Source organism: Agelaius phoeniceus, chromosome Z, assembly GCF_051311805.1.
Source record: "Agelaius phoeniceus isolate bAgePho1 chromosome Z, bAgePho1.hap1, whole genome shotgun sequence".
Lineage (NCBI taxonomy): Eukaryota > Metazoa > Chordata > Aves > Passeriformes > Icteridae > Agelaius > Agelaius phoeniceus.
The window spans coordinates 9,177,273-9,193,996 of NC_135303.1; the positions used below are offsets into that span (position 1 = coordinate 9,177,273).

Below are 16,724 nucleotides of genomic sequence, written 5' to 3' on the forward strand. Positions count from 1 at the left end.
CCAGGCTGGGCTGTGCCCAGCACGGCTGCGCTTCCCCTCGGGAGCAGCCAGCTGCCACCTGGGCTCTGAGAGCGCAGGATTCGCCCCCTCCCAGGAACAGGCACCCAGGGCCCGGCTGCTGCCTCTGGCAGCTCCAAGGGCCTCCTTCCAGCCTGCCTCTGCCGGGGCTCAGCCTGCTCCCGCCTCTGCCGGGGCTCTGCTGGGGCTCCAGCCCGGCCAAGGCCGGGGCCGCTCTCACCTCACAGGCGCTGACAGCTCTGCACCACAGGAGACCTTGCCGAGCACCCTCTCTGATCTTTCTTTTCTCACTTGAGCAAGGCTCTCCTTCTGCCAAAGAGATTGCACTTAGGGACACAAATCCAAGTGGCAGGAACTCAAATGCTCTTGAGTCATGACTGAAGGCCTGAATCCACACAGGATGTCTTGGCTGCCTCTCCCCTCCTTTGCTTTTTCCTGCAAATGCCAATACCTTTTCTGCCTCAACTAGAAATATCACAGCTGTGCCAAAACCAGCCAGTGGGTCATATTCCAAAGGCAGTGTGGTCTGGAGCGGATGAATGAAGAAGAACCTTCTCCACTTACAAACCATACCAAAGAAGCCATAATTTTGAGTTAGCACCAGTAAAAAACAACTGGTAATTCAGAAGAAAATGCCGAGCTGTCTGAAGGGGTTCCGAAGGAGGGGAATCTTCCAAATGAGTTGATGTTTGAGAAACTTTATTTAATAATAATCCTACTCTATAAACCTATACTATACTATACTATACTATACTATACTATACTATACTATATATATAACTACTATACTATATATATAACCTATACTATACTATAAACCTACTCTATAGAACAAAACTACTCAACAATCCTACTCTAGAGTCCTACTCTACAATCCTACTCTAAGTTGGTTATGGAGATAACATCTTCATTATTACATTCTTCTTCTCCACTCCTCCTTCTTCTTCTTCATCTTGATTGAGTTGATGAGTGGGGCCAGGCTGGACGCTGGCTTGGCTGAAGTTACAAATGGATGCTGTCCACAGGAAAAAAAAACCAAAACAACAAAGAACATTGAACCATCACTTTCCAAGCTCAGTGCTTCAGAGAGTCAATCAGGATTCCTCTGGGTCCTAAAAAGACCCAGAAAGAGGAGCAATGGGACAATCTGCTCCCCAGTCATCATATGCATGACCTTGCCATCACAGGCAAACCTGGCCCAGAATCCCACTCATCCATTTATTGTGATGTCTTCATCCTGCTGGGATTTTTGCCCTGCCAGTGCTCTAGAAATGGTGCTTTCTGTCCCTGGCCTTTCTTCCTTGCAGGAAACTCCAATGGCTGACATAGGTCCCTGCCTTTGTAAGACAGGCACTGTGCAAATTTCCACAGGGACAGAAAGCAGTGTCTGCCTTTCCATGCCCTGCCCCTCGTGTGCTGGATGGCACCTTCCTTCCCAGCAGGGTCAGCCCAGTGGCACTGGGCCCTGCAGTTCCCTCTCTGCCACACAACCTGGCAGTAACCCTGGCACAGTTCCCGTCTGCTTGGGCGTGCCAGGCAGCAGATGGGGCTGGGACAAGTCCCTCCCAGCAGTCCCTGTTTGTGTGGCAGAAACCTCTAAGGGTGGGCTGGGGGGCACAAAGCAGGGCCCCTCAGAGGCTCCCAGTGAGCCCCCCACAGCCCCTCCAGCCCACAGGCAAATCTCTGACTGCTCAGCTGGGACTGGCTTCCTTGGGTTCCACCACCACCATTTCATGTCTCTGTAGCCTGCATTGCTCTACTTCAATTCTTTTGCCATTAGATAAAACTCAAGACCCCACCAAATTACAAAAGAGGGTGACAGAAACAGAAAACAGAGCAGCTCTCCTCTCAGGAAATACGGAGGGAGGTGGAGTTATTCAGTTTTGTGAAGAACAGGCCCCAGGGAGACTTTATTGCCACTTCCCAAGACTTCAGAGTGGCTTTGAAGAAAGTGGGGACACCTTTTTTAACAGGTCCAGTTACAATAGAATGTGATGAATATTTTTAATCAAAATGGGGATCAAGTCAGAGTAGGTCTAAGGAAGAACTTTTTTACTCAGAGCATAGTGCAATACTGTCACAGGCTGTCCCATGAGCTTGTAGGTGCCCCGTTACAGGTCAGGTGGCAAAGGGCTCTGAACAACCTGATCTCTTTAAAGATGTCCCTGCTCATTGCAGCACACTTGCACCAGAGGACCTTTACAGGTCCCTGCCAGCCCAGCCCAGTCTAGGATTCCTCACCGTTTTCATTTGAAGAGCAGCAAGAGCGGAGGTGCGGAGTAAGGGGGCTCATCTGATGGCTTGGACTTGAGTGGAGAAGGAGCCCATCCCTCAGACCCTGTTTCACCTGCAGCCCCTTCACATTTTACCTTCAGGAGCTCCCTGGCAGACCAGCGACACGTCACGTCTGTCTGCAGGCAGCAGCTCAGGAAGTCACACAGGCAAGACGAGAATCGGTGTGGCTGCCGCAGCCGTGGTCTCTCTCCCCTGGCTGTCCGGAGTTGAGCCTGGATAAAAAGGAAACACCAGGCTCTACCCGCTTCTTTCCCATCTGTAACTGCTCTCCCGCATCCCATTGGTTAAGCTCCATTCTGCAGTGGCAGTTTCTGCCCTGGCAGAGACCCAGAGATGATTTTCCTTTACCAACCAAAAACCCAAATCCCGATGCAGCCACAGCTTTTCCAACATTCAGCAGATCTTGCCTTGGCAGCTGATTTCATTGACTGACCTAGTTAGTAGGAGCTACATCAGCAAAGTACGTTCCCTTCCCTAAGGATTCACACCAGCTTGAGAGGCTTTTTGGAAGAGGGACTGCTATACTAACTCTACAGTTTCCAAGGATTAGTACATGAAAGGCATCTCTGCAGTGCTTATTGGTCCCTGAAGCACAACTGCCATAAAACAAATCTCATTGAGCTTCTTTTCCTCTTCTAGAAAACTCTTCCAGTGGTAAGTGGAAGGAAAGAAAGGAAATCCACCAGCTAGTCCTCAGGAAAGGAAAGCAAACATTTGGGATCTCATATTCAACACAGACACATTAAGATGCATGCACAAATATATTGAGATGAAAATGCCTGCTTGGGTGCACAGGAGCCATTTGTAGCTCTGTCTCTCAGCTGCACGTTTTTGCTTCTTTATGTGGCAAAAGGAAACCTTTTCATGGTCAAATCAGAAGAAGAAGTGCCATGCCTATGGTCAGCCTCTGCTCATTTGGATACTCAAGCGCAGAAAGTGTCGGGTAAGAAATGGGAGGTTTGGCAGGATCTCCATGACCCCAGGCTGTGGCCTGGTCTCCATAAAAGTGCCCATCACAATACTAACAGCTCTGTGCTGGTGGCACTGAAATAGATAGTGACCAAAGAGACTTTGTTATTATCCTCTTCAACCCAAAGGAAAATTTCCAAGCCTAAAACAACAAACACATTTCGCTTGAGTATAAATAATTAGGACAGCTTTCTTTCCTTTTCCCACACCACCAGAGGTCACAAAGGGGGTTTTATCCTGTCCCTCTGCAGCTGTGCTCAGCCACTGGACATGGTGGGGAGCTGGTGTCCTCCCTGTCATTAGAACTGTGCAGGCCAGGGATGGCCCTGCTCCTGTGGTAAAGAAACACAGCACCTGTGTCAACTGCCCACGTTGGATCCCAGCCCAGGCACCTGGCTGCAAGCTCATCAACTTGTTAAAGTACCAAGAAATAGCCAAGGGTTTGGTGTACAATTCTAACTGCAGTCGGAGAAAAACACATCCTGAACTTATCCAGGCCTCCCACACGCATGACTGAACAATGTACAGATGACTTGAAAGCCTGAAAGTTTCAAAGACCCACAGGATTTGGAAAAGATGCTACAGTATGGAGGAAAATTGATGTGCTGTGGTTCAAAAACAAAAAAGCAAGCAGAACTGCTTGGGCATTGCTTTGCTGGTTGTTTCTTTTTTGCTTTTTCTTTTTCTATAAAACTGAAACTGGGAAGACTCAACCTCCATTTTGAAGGATATTTATCACACATCCAACTGTTCCACTGAAAAATTCTTGTCCTTCAGAGCCAGAGCTCCAACAGGGTTCCAAAAGCAATGTCAGGCCTGGCTGGAGGCCAAAATGGCAACTTTCGGAACTGGTTAGGTTTCTGAACTGCCGCTTCCCTTTCTGATGCAACCAAATCTACAGCGGATGCTGATGTGCTGCAGGGACATTTTTAGAAGGGGACCTTGGTGGAAGTGGTGCCAGCAGATGGCAATGGGATTTTGTCCAATGGCACACAGAACATGGGACAGATGAGAAAGACAGTGGGATCAGTGAGTATTTGCTCCTTACCGAAACAGGAGTTGCATTCCTGCAAGGAACTTCTTGTTCCACCATTTCGATGCCCACGATTCCAAAAGACCATATGTCCACTTTGGGGCCATATGGTTGACCTGTCACCACTTCAGGCGCCAGCCACCCAGAAGTGCCGGCCACGGAGCTCCGTCTGCTCTGCTCAGGGGTGAGCTGAACAAAGAGGCCAAAGTCAGCTGTGGAGAAAACAACAAACCATGAAAGCCAGCTCCAGTTAGGAAGCCAAGCAAAAGAATTCCCCACTCTCAGTCTAAGAATGTGCTCTTCAATCTCCCGGAGAACTGTCCACACTCAGTTTCCATGAGGCTTTAGCCAAGGTAGTACGGAATTGGCCACATCCAAAAAAACCCAGGTTTTTTAACGCTGCTCACAGCAGTGGACTTTATTCCCCTGAAACTTTAGATTGTAGCTCTCTCCCTCTGTAAGGGACACACACAGACCAAGGGCAGTCTTGACTTCTTGTAGTTCCCTCTCATACCTCTGTTCGCATTGCAACTGTGCCCTCAGCTTACAGTAGGGGTCCCTGCACTGCCACCAGCACCATTTCTGGGGAGCTGGCAGTCACTCAAAGCAGCCTACACCCCACATCCCTGGAACACTGCACCTGACCAAGAATATACTGACCCAGCTTGACAGAACCATTGGTTCTGAGAAGGATGTTGCAGCTCTTCACATCTCGGTAGATCACATGGTTTGAGTGGAGAAAATCCAGTCCTCGCAGGCACTGAGAGAGAAAACAGAAAGAGGAGGGCAAAAATAAGTGATGTGATTTCATCACACAAGAAAGGAAACAAAGACTCTAAAAGATTCTCTTTCCCCAGGGGAATGGGGAGTAATGGCAGAACACAGTGCCACCGAGAGGAAGAGCTTGCTGCTCCAACACTTGCAGAGCGGGACCTTTCTGAGGAAAGGCGTGTCAGCTTTTGAAAGAGCAACAGCACCTGCTCTTGTAGACTGCCCCCTGCAAACCAGCCAGGATGACTCCTGCTGCAGTGGACATGCTATCTCCATGCAGAAGACAAATGAGGGTCTTGCCAAGAAAGAAAAAGTCCCTCCCTTTGGTGTGAAGTGGATCACTTTTGGGTGGGATGCTGCATGACAAAGGTTTTATTGCTGGCCTCAGCACAGACTTGGAAGTATCACATCAGTCACCTTCCTGAAGCAAAGAGCATTTTGGCTGCACTACTATCCTTTTCAGCTGAGGACTGTGAGAAATGAGTCTCTCTTTTTTCTTTGCTGCTTGTTTCAAATCCTGCCACCAGCACCTCTGCTTTCACAGGCAAGGAATGCAGTGAAGACAGGACCCAGGCATATGTTTAGAGAGGCAAAATGGAGAACAGCAAATACAAATAAATACATGAGGCAGAGTGAGAATACAACCAGAGGAGATAAGAGTACTGGCACTGAGTACAGTGAGTGCAGGGGCACTGGCAGGCCTTTCACTTGGGATGCTTTTACTTGCCCATAGCATAGCAGCAACACAGAAACAAAGCTTGGCACATGAAACCTCTCCTGTTCTGAGCCCCTGCTCTCCAGACAATCCTGCCCAAGCCCTCAGAAACACAGATGGCATTGCTGACCTCCCGGCTGATGGCTGCCATCTGGTCTTCAGACAGGCAAGTCTTGCTGATGACGTCGCTCAGAGTGCCTCCATCCATGTACTCTATAACTAGCCAGAGTTCCTCGCCCAGAAGGTAGCTGAAAGAAGGAAACAAGGGTGTGGAGATGAACGTGCATGGGTACCTTGATTTTTTACTTCTGGGTTTCTTGTTTCCAAGTTCCTTTGCGACTAGGACAGAATCAAAGGAATAGACATTCCCTCTCAGCTATGCATTGTTTGCAATCTGTGCAGTCTCAAGAAGAAAGGCACAGCTGTGAAAAAGGAGATGTCTTAAATGGCCAGCAAGTAAAAAATGTAGTTTAGTAACAGATAAAAAAACCTGTCACACTGTGTGTTTCTGGAAATAAGCACCTAGTCTTCCTGGCATGCAAAGCAATGGAAAAGGGGACATTTATGTTAGTTTATCTGGACATAAAAAGACACTTGAAAAGAATCAAGCCACAGAAAAAAGTGGTGGCTGTGAACTTACAGGCTATTGATTTAGTAAGATATGACTGGTCCAGGTTTTTGAGTAATTTTCAAACTATGTATGCCGAGAAGACTCATGCAGACAAAATGCACTCTCTTCCCATCCATTAGAGATGAGCAGAGCAATAATAATTAGCCAATAGTTGCAGCTCTATTTTCTGCCACTGACCAGAGTGGGATTTTAGCTGGCATGTTTGCTATATGTAAAGAAACATTCACAACAACTCACCTGTCTAAATAGTTGATCAGGTTGGGATTCCTATTAATTTTCATGACCATGAGTTCATTGACTTTTAATTTCTTCTTCCTCAGTCCTTTTAGATTTATTTTCTTTATGGCCACCTAAAATGACATTGAAAATCAGTAACTTGAGAAGTTGGTGGCACAAGACCACAATGCACATGGAGCGAGTGATTTTGCAATGACCCAGCTGAGCTGTGCCAAACTTCCATGTGATTAGGCACTGCACTAATTAGGAACTGACATTCCAACAGCCCATTTCTCGGCTCATTTGGGGGCCAGTTACAGGACACATGGGGCCACTGAAATTTTGCCTTGTCCACTTGGTAACAGTGGTGTCTCAGCTATCACCAACAAACCTCTGACCACAATCTCTGCTGCTTTGGATGGGATTCAGAAGAAGTAATCCATGCCTTAATACTCTGTGGGTACATCTTGGCCTATGGGCAGGGCTTAGGGCTTTTAGGGAGACCTTGCAGATCTCTCCCTACGTGCAGTTCCCAAGTGCAGCACTGCAGGTGGCTAAGGAACTACCAGGAACTTTCAGATGTATTTGCTGGCAGCCAGAAATGAGAATTCAGGACTCTGAAGCTGTAGCCCCAAAGAGCAGTGAGGTGCTCGAAGGCACCACCTTTGTTTTAGCAATGGAGAGCGAGCGAGCGCGTCCTTCTCTGAAAGGAACCGCTGCCCTCCGTGCCTTCCTTCCGGCAGCTGAGGAGGACAAAGTCCCAAATGTATTTTGCAGGCTTTTCAGCACAGCTCTGCCCAAAGCTCCAGCCACAGCTCACACCAGAGGGGAAAGCCCCTCAAGAGCAGCAGAGACTGCAGATGCTGTTGACATTTACCTCTCCTCCTGTGGCATTGTCGAGTGCTCTGCAAACATCTCCAAAAGTCCTAGAAACAAAAAAGCAGCAAAGAAAGTAGAAGCCATTTAGATCTTGCAGTGAAAGCCAGCCCACACAAGAGATCTCTGCTGTGAGTGCAGAGATGCAGGAGAGCTCTGCCAAAAGGCAGATGGTGCTTTTTCCTCTCAAGTGCTTGGACACTGGGCCTGTTCCTGAAGTGCTTGGGTTTACTGCCTTAGCTCAAAAATAGAGATGCTTCTTTCATCTCAGGTTTCAGTTTCTAAACTGTTCAGTTTTTATCCTTACCACAGAGTATTTCTTTCAGCAAACTCTTGGAAAGAAATGTTCCTTAGAACTGTTATCTCACAGCTATCAGGGAGCAGGTTGCTCTTTCAGGCAAGCAAGTTTCTTTCCTCTTTATTAGTGTGGCAGTATGATTTAGAAATATACAAAAATGCTAAGGAAATTAACACAGAAGTGTCTCACACTTGAGAGATGAGATTTTCCAGATTCTGTTCCTTGCTGCAGGCAAGACCTCGGCAGCATGGAGGTGTCTCTGACAATGCCTTCTGAGCACACACACAAATTCTGAGCAGCACTGAGAAATGGGACAGTCTATCCCCAGTGTGTGAACATGGGGATAGATGTCTGTTTGCAGCTGGCCTGACTTCACGCTGGATAGACATTCCACCAGAAAAACACCTGGCCCATGCTTATGTAGCAGTAACTGTGGTTGGACTCACCCGCTGCCAATATCTTCCAGTTTGGTGTATTTCATCCTGGGATTTTCCTTGTTTACTATTCTCTCTGAGGGAAACAAAATGCAAGATGCTGACATTAAAGCAGAGATCCCAGCTTCCAGGAGATACAAAAGGCAGCCCCAGTGTCTGGAGCTCTGAACCCTTTGTGGTCAGCTGGGTAACAACAACAACAACCAGGCAGACAGCTCTGCAGCACAGGTGGCCAGCACAGAGACTGATTTTCTACAGCAGTTCCTGTGGGGCTCCTAAATGTCCCCGTGACACCAAACTCAGGAGAAACATTTGGTACAGCTATGCTGACACCTGCACACAATGCACTGTCCCTCAGACAAGAAATAGAGCAGACGTACTCAGCAGCTCCAGGGAGTCACCCTCGATCTCCTGTTGCTGAGCAGCAGCTGGGTCAGCGCGGGAGGTGAACAAACTGCCCCGGCTCCACTTCTCAGATCGGGGAGAAAAGGCTCCTTTAGATGATGCTGCTGCTGCTGCAGCAGGTTTGGTGACAGAGCTTGTGTAGATCTGGGACAAGAAATGAGTTGATGTCAGAAAGGTGGCTGGCAGAGATTACCCTGAGATCCCTTTTTGAAATGCAGGCCCTTAGAAAGGTGCTGTCAGCCACATGCAGGGCTCTTCAATGCCTTTTTTCTGATGTCCACTTCTCAAACTGGATGGATCAAAACCAAAGGCAAGTTTTACTTGAGTTCATGGCCAGATTCATGTTCCATTTTCATGGATTTTCCAAAGGATGACTGCCACAATGATCATTCTACCTCCTCTCAAGGATTCCTTTCCCCCTCCAAGGGCTGCAGACACACTTGCAGCTCCTTGTTCAAGTGTTCTGCCTCCTCCCACTGTGTCCTCTTTTCCTGCACCATCTTCAGGTCATGCTCAACCTGTAGCACTTCTGGTGGGGATGGTACCTGCGCCTCACTCCTAACTTGGGGCTCTTCATTGCCAGACATTCGCTGGAAGTCTTCGCAGGCTGCCCGGTGAGATGCCAACACTTGCACCTCAAATCAAACAGAACAAAGCAGTCAGAGACTCCAGCTTGTCCCTGTCAGCCAGGAGTCATCGACTGTGAGGAAAGGCAAAGAACAGATTGACAAGGGATACAGACAGCTTGTTTCAATCCTCCATCTGAGTCACCACGTTCCCCTTTAAAAACACCTCAAGAAACAAGGAGAGCAGGAATCAATTTGGATGACTGCTGGCCAAAAGGCCAAAGGACAAGTTTCACTACCCATGGCAGCAGAGGCACTTCAGCACACCAGGAAATGTCCTTCAGAGTGACTGTGATACACACTACAGCACGACGGCACTCAGAGGCATCACCCCACTCCCTGCTGCTCTGAGTGGAAAGGCAAGAAAGGCAGAAACCACCAGTTTGGTGACTGCAGTGACTGCATCCCTCTTTCACTCACTTGCTTTTGTAGAGACTGAGGGAGGGGATTAAGTTTCTCTCTGATGATTTTCATTTCTTCCTCCAGCCTCTTCTCCCTTGCCTTCATCCTAGTGTGAGCTGTCTGAAGCTCTGCATTCAGCTGTTCCTTCATCTTCTCTAAAAAACAAGAGAGAGGATGTTTCATGAGTGGAGTGCCTGCCACTCTTTCACTTACCTGGTTTGGTTGATCGCCCCTCTGCTGATGGAGATTCTCCTCTTGAATGCTTCTCATGTCTTCTTTGTTCTTTCTCTTTACTGCCATGATGTCACTCTGAGCTTCGGGCAGCTCTGCTTGTGGCTCTGCCTGGATCTTCTGTACACACAAATGCAGAGCAAGTGACTGGGAGCTGCCATCAGGCTCAGCTTTTTCCTTTTGCAGCCTCAAATCACATTTATTCAGCCACTTCTTTCTGCTTCCCTACCCACATCTGCTTCCAATGTAACCCTTCTGTTCCAGGGCTGATCTCTGCAGCTTCCAAGGCTCTGTGCTTCCAGTGTCTGTGGGACTCCTGGCCTCCTCAGTCCCAAGAGCTCTGGTTTATGCCCCTCTCCCTGCCCTTCCCTCTGTCCCCTGGCCAGTCAGGCTTACCTGGTCATTCTCCTGTGGCTCTTCCACCTGCTGCCTGAGCTGCTCTTCCTGCTCTCGGCCTGGGAACAGCTCTCCCTGAGTCTGCCATGGCATCTCTGCTGAAGCAATCTGCTCCTGCTCTTTCTCTAGAAGGACCTGCACAGATAGCAAGAGAAGATGGGCTTCAACTTCCCATATGACATTTGTGGGCCAAGACTCAAAGACTGCTGGGCTCACACGTTCCCAAAGCACTGTGCTGCTGCTCTGCTGGGTCATTCTCTGTTCGTGGGGAGGCACAGATTCCAAAGTGACCCTGGCCCTACAATCAGGGGCCATCTGGGACTGAAGCTCCAACAGCCTCTCAGGCAGCTGACAGGGAAGGTGTGGCATTTCTCAAGAGTCTGCTGAGGGCCTCCCTCTGCTTCTGCCATGTCCTGTTTGTCTTTTAGTAGTGACTGACACCCTGCCCTGTCCCACTGCTTCATCCTGGCTCTGCAGGTGGCTTCCTGGGTGAGCTCACTCCTTGTGAGAGACACTTCTAGAATTCATGTTGTCTTCACCACCTAAAACATGGAATACTTCACCACTCTAGGACAGGCAGAAAATTAAAGAATTAACTGGGGACTTCAGGAAAGAACAGGGTGGAGGAGAAAAACAGCTCTGAGGGGAAAAACCACAATATCCGAACGGGGAAAACATCTAGGCCTGCTCTGAATTGGTTGACGGAACATGTCTCTAATCCTCTCCTGAAAGGGATGCTTTAGGTGAGCTTTGCACCTCCAACTGCCTTGGACCAGAGTCAGGAATATTCAATTATGCAAATGTTACACAGCGTAGATAGATAGATAGATAGATAGATAGATAGATAGATAGATAGATAGATAGATAGACAGACAGATAGATCTCACCTCTATAATCTCTCTTTATTGCCCTTTCTGTTGTTACACACATCAACACTCGGTAGCAGTGCCCTGATCAGCAGCAATCCTGAGATTGCTTTCCTGTTGCTCAATAAACCACACTCGTGGGGAATCTGGAGTGTGTAGGTCCTTATGGAAAGGGATCAGACCCAGAGCATTGTACTGGGAACTTCACTCTTTGTGCATCCCTGCTCGGGCAAGTTCTTCTCTTGGACTCGACCACACACATGGTGCATAAGGAGGTGTAATTAGAAATACATCCCAGCCCCTCCTAGCTCCTCTGATCTCTGAGCACCAGCTGGAATGCAAGGGCATTGATTTCCTGCCCAAATCCCAAACATAACAAAAACGGATTCCTTGGGTGGCAAAAAGACAGAGGTACTGTTAACCTGAATGGGAAGTGCAGGGTGTAATTATCAAGCCTGGCAAAAGAAAAGTTCCTTCTGCACCCAGATGCATGCCCCAAACTATGTGTTCACATGCAAATATATTGCATCTTCCACAACTGCCATCGTGTACACTAAAATTCAAGCAGAATTTCTCATGGTGCTGGAAAAGGGCAGGAAGGATGCAGGAAAACCAACACAATCATCACCGTCCACCTTACCAAAAGCCAAGAGACAGCTAGGCAAAAAGACTTTGTACAACTGAAGAATTACTCAAGAAAACTGCAGACCAGTTTCACAAGCAAAACAAACCTTGCCAAAACAGGAAAACAAAAAAACAAAACCCAGTGACCTCAATCACTACCACGTGTGTCCTTGGGCACAGTGCTGCAGAAGCCCAGGGATAGAGCTCCCCTGAGCCAAGCAGCCAGATGCTCTCCCAGAGGCACCAGCCCTTTGGGGCCTCAACACCACAGGTCAAAGGCCAAGTTCTGCTGACGCTGCCTGCAGGAAATCCCGAGCTCCTGGCAGGACTCCAGCACTCAGCATCCTCAGCCAGCAACAGGAAGCGCTGGCTGCTCTGAAACTTGCACCTCTGCCTTGCACTAAATGCAGCACCACCCACAGGTCACACTTACGGGCTCAGGATATCCTGGCTCTGGTGTGAGCACTGACGGAGGCTGGTGCTCTTCCATCTCAATTTGCTCCTCTTTGGCTTCTTCTTCAGGAGCAGCAGGAGCCAGGGGAGAGATGGCTGTTGGTTCTGTCAGCTGTGGCAAAGAGGAGCATGAGGGAGAGGCTGTTACCTATCATTCAGATCGTAACTTCTTTTCAGATCTACCACCACACCTTCTAAGGAGAAATCAGAACATTTCGAAGCTACATAGGAATTCTAAGTCCCACCGACCAATTTATAATCGGCCCATTACACAGAACTGTAGATGGATATAAGTTTGATATTACTCCCTGGCTGTTATCAGCAAGCAACGTTTTGTTTGTAAAACGAAGCTTTTAGTTCCTGAAAGCTCTGAAAAGGAAATGTAGGAAAGATAATAAGTCCTTTGCTATTGCAACTGCAGATGTGGAAAATTCAATCTAGATCGCAAAAAGAAGGAAAGGTTGTGAAGAAGCATCTTTGTGTGCTGAGAAAGAAGAGAATGTACAGGGCAAATGTCGCCTAGAAAACCAACAAGCCAGCAAGGCACAAGATGGTAGTGTCACCCACTCCAGTGGCTAAAGAACTCGATTGCATTTAGGGCATGTTTAGTAGGGAAGCGCCCCATGTGGTGAGCACTGTTGTGTAGGGATTGATGGAAGTCCACCTAAAGGTCCCTCATGAGCCCCCCATTGTCGAGACTACAGCTCCCTCAGAACCTGCTCATTGGGCTTGTGGTGCACACCCTTGCCCAGCTCCCCTGTCATTCTGTGCACACGCTGCAGCCCCTCAAGGACTTTCTGCTGCCCAGGGACCCACAAGTGCACCCAGCACTGCAGCTGTGGCCGCAGTGCTGCCCAGCACAGGGCCACGCTCACTGCCCTGCTCCTGCTGCCGCACTGCTGCTGACACAGGCCACCAGGCCCTGGGCCTTCTTGGCCACCTGGTCCCAGGATGGCTCTTGCTCAGCTGACCTTCTACCACACCCCAAGGGTCTTTTCACCCATGCAGCTTCCCAGGCACAGAGTTGCCCATTTGACTTTCAGGAAGACATACAGCATTTCAAGATGGACTACAAGTTCTGAGAAACACAAGAAAGCAATCAAGGACTTGCAGCTTCACCTCCTCTCCAGCCTCCAAGGTACTTGCCAAAGCAGCAGACTTCATCACTAAATGCATCAACAGAAACTGGCCCCTTCTGATTTCCTACCTCACCACGAGGCTTCCTAACTACTCACTTTCTTTCTTTGGCAAAAGAATGGCCCCCCACAGCTTCATAGACAACACAACCATCTCCTTGAAGCTTATCAAAAGCCAAAAGTCACCTGGCCCAAAAGACTTTCTAGAACTGAAGAGTTACTCAAGAATTCTGCAGACCAGTCTCACAAGCCAAACACACCATTCCAAAACAAGAAAACAAACAAACAAAGCCCCATGACTTCAAGCACTACCACGTGTGCCCCCGGAACAGTGCTGTAGAAGCCCAAGGATAGAGCTTCCCTGAGCCAAGCAGCCAGATGCTCTCCCAGAGGCACCAGCCCTTTGGGGCCTCAACACCACAGGTCAAAGGCCAAGTTCTACTGACGCTGCCTGCAGGAAATCCCAAGCTCCTGGCAGGACTCCAGCACTCAGCATCCTCAGCCAGCAACAGGAAGCGCTGGCTGCTCTGAAACTTGCACCTCTGCCTTGCACTAAATGCAGCACCATCCACAGGTCACACTTACGGGCTCAGGATATCCAGGCTCTGGTGTGAGCACTGACGGAGGCTGGCGTTCATCCATCTCAATTTGCTCCTCTTTGGCTTCTTCTTCAGGAGCAGCGGGAGCCAGGGGAGAGACGGCTGTTGGTTCTGTCAGCTGTGGCAAAGAGAGAAGCATGAGGGACAGGCTGTCACCGATCATTCAAAACCTCATTTCTTTTCAGATCTTCCACTGCATCTTCTCAGGAGAATTCATAACAGTTCACAGCCATATAGGGATTCTAAGTCCCACTGACGAAATTAAAATATGCCACTTAAAAAGAACACTAGGTGGAGATAAGGGTGATATTCCTCCCTGGCTGCTATCATAAAGCAACGTTGTCTCTGTAAAATTGAAGGGCCATTTCCCATTTCAATACTTAAAAGTATTGAAAGCTCTGAATTGGAAAAGTAGGAAAGAGAAACCAACTCCTTTGCTACTGCAGCTGCAGACGTGGAAAATTCAAGCTAGATCACAATCTCATCTACTGTTGGAAAAGGGGAGGAAACGCTGTGCAGAGCCATCATTGCTTGCTGGAAAAAGAGAAAATGAACAGAGTAATTCCCTCATAGCAAACCAACAAGCCAACCAGGCACAATATGAAAGTGCCTCCCACTCCAGTGGCTAAAGCACTTGGATGTAGTTAGGGCATCTTTAGTAGAGAACCGGCCCAAGTGCTGAGCACTGTCACGCAGGGATTAATCGACGTCTGCCTGAAGGTCCCTCAAGAGCCTCCCGTTGACCAGGCTAAAGTTCCCTCAGCACCTCCTCACTGGCCTTGTGCTACACCCCCTTGCCCAGCTCCCCTTTCCTTCTGTGCATGCACTGCAGCCCCTCAAGGACTTTCTGCTGCCCAGGGGCCCACAAGTGCACCCAGCACTGCAGCGGTGGCCGCAGCGCTGCCCAGCACAGGGCCACGCTCACTGCCCTGCTCCTGCTGCCCCACTGCTGCTGACACAGGCCACCAGGCCCTGGGCCTTCTTGGACACCTGGTCCCAGGATGGCTCTTGTTCAGCTGATCATCTACGGCACTCCAGGGTCCTTTTGACCCGTGCAGCTCCCCAGGCACAGAGCTGCCCATTTGACTTCAAATACAGCATCCACCATTTCAAGATGGCCTTCTTCTTCTGAGCAGCAAAAGACAGCAGTCAAGTACTGGCAGCTTCAACCCCTACTCACGCCTCCATTGTACTTGCCAAAGCAGCAGCCTTCATCACTAAATGCATCAACAGCAACTTGTTCCTTCTCCATTTTTGCCTCACCAGCAGGCTTCATAACTATTCACTTTCATTCTTTGGCCTCACGGGAAAAGAATGGCCCCCCACAAATTCATAGACAACACAACCATCTCCTTGAAGCTTATCAAAAGCCAAAAGTCACCTGGCCCAAAAGACTTTCTAGAACTGAAGAATAACTTAAGAAAACTGCAGATCAGCCTCAAAAGCCAAAAACACCAATCCAAAAGAAGAAAACAAACAAACAAAGCCCCATGACTTCAAGCACTACCACGTGTGCCCTCAACCACAGTGCTGCAGAAGCCCAGGGATAGAGCTTCCATGAGCCAAGCAGCCAGATGCACTCCCAGAGGCACCAGCCCTTTGGGGCCTCAACACCACAGGTCAAAGGCCAAGTTCTTATGACGCTGCCTGCAGGAAATCCCGAGCTCCTGGCAGGACTCCAGCACTCAGCATCCTCAGCCAGCAACAGGAAGCGCTGGCTGCTCTGAAACTTGCACCTCTGCCTTGCAATAAATGCAGCACCACCCACAGGTCACACTTACGGGCTCAGGATATCCAGGCTCTGGTGTGAGCACTGACGGAGGCTGGCGCTCATCCATCTCAATTTGCTCCTCTTTTGCTTCTTCTTCAGGAGGAGCCAGGGGAGAGATGGCTGTTGGTTCTGTCGGCTGTGGCAAAGAGAGAAGCATGAAGGACAAACTGTTAAGAACCTCATTTCTTTTCAGATCTAGGACAGCGCCTTTTAAGGAGAAATCAGAACATTTCATAGCGACAAAAGGGTTCTAAGACACAGCCATCAAATTAAAATGGGCCAATTCAAGAGAACTCTAGATGGATATAAGATTGATATTCCTCCCTGGCTGCTATCAACAAGCAACATTGTCTCTGTAAAGCAGAGTTCCTTTTAGTTCCTGAAAGCTCTGAAATGGAAAAGCCGGAAAGCAACAGCAAGGCCTTGGCTACTGCAGCTGAAGACGTGGGAAACTCAAACTGAAACACAATCTCATCCAGGGCTGCAAAAGGGTAGGAAATGTTATGCAGAAGCACCTTTGCTTGCTAGAATAGGAGAACAGGATCAGGGCAAACCTCTCCTAGCAAACCAACAAGCCAATAATCTAACAAGGCAAAATATGGAAGTGCCACCCACTCCAGTGGCTAAAGCCCCTGGATGCGGTGAGGGCGTGTTTAGTAGGGAAATGGCTCTTGTGCTGAGCACTGTCATGTAGGGGGTGATGGAAGTCTGCCTAAAGGTCCCTCGTGAGCCCCCCATTGTCGAGACTACAGCTCCCTCAGCACCTCCTCATTGGGCTTGTGCTGACCACTCTTGCCCAGCTCCCCTGTCCTTCTGTGCACACGCTGCAGCCCCTCCATGACTTTCTGCTGCCCAGGGGCCCACAAGTGCACCCAGCACTGCAGCGGTGGCCACAGCGCTGCCCAGCACAGGGCCACGCTCACTGCCCTGCTCCTGCTGCCCCACTGCTGCTGACACAG

General features: G+C 49.1%; 1 protein-coding gene and 1 long non-coding RNA gene across 2 annotated transcripts; both read right to left on the bottom strand.

Annotated features, from left to right (window-relative positions):
- Positions 1 to 859: 859 nt before the first annotated feature.
- On the bottom strand, positions 860 to 6,778 carry LOC129133205 (serine/threonine-protein kinase PAK 3-like). Its single transcript, XM_054652829.2, has 6 exons — positions 6,670 to 6,778; positions 5,932 to 6,049; positions 4,976 to 5,075; positions 4,331 to 4,527; positions 2,388 to 2,525; positions 860 to 1,033 (listed from the first exon to the last, which is right to left on the bottom strand). The coding sequence occupies exons 1-6, from the start codon at positions 6,717 to 6,719 to the stop codon at positions 932 to 934; spliced, it is 705 nt and encodes a 234-aa protein (XP_054508804.2). The 5' UTR covers positions 6,720 to 6,778; the 3' UTR covers positions 860 to 931.
- A 1,865-nt stretch (positions 6,779 to 8,643) lies between these two features.
- LOC143692219 (uncharacterized) lies at positions 8,644 to 10,028 on the bottom strand. The gene is made up of 3 exons (XR_013180105.1): positions 9,708 to 10,028; positions 9,207 to 9,296; positions 8,644 to 8,805 (listed from the first exon to the last, which is right to left on the bottom strand). It is a non-coding gene; the product is annotated as an uncharacterized LOC143692219 (long non-coding RNA).
- Between the last annotated feature and the right edge of the window lie 6,696 nt (positions 10,029 to 16,724).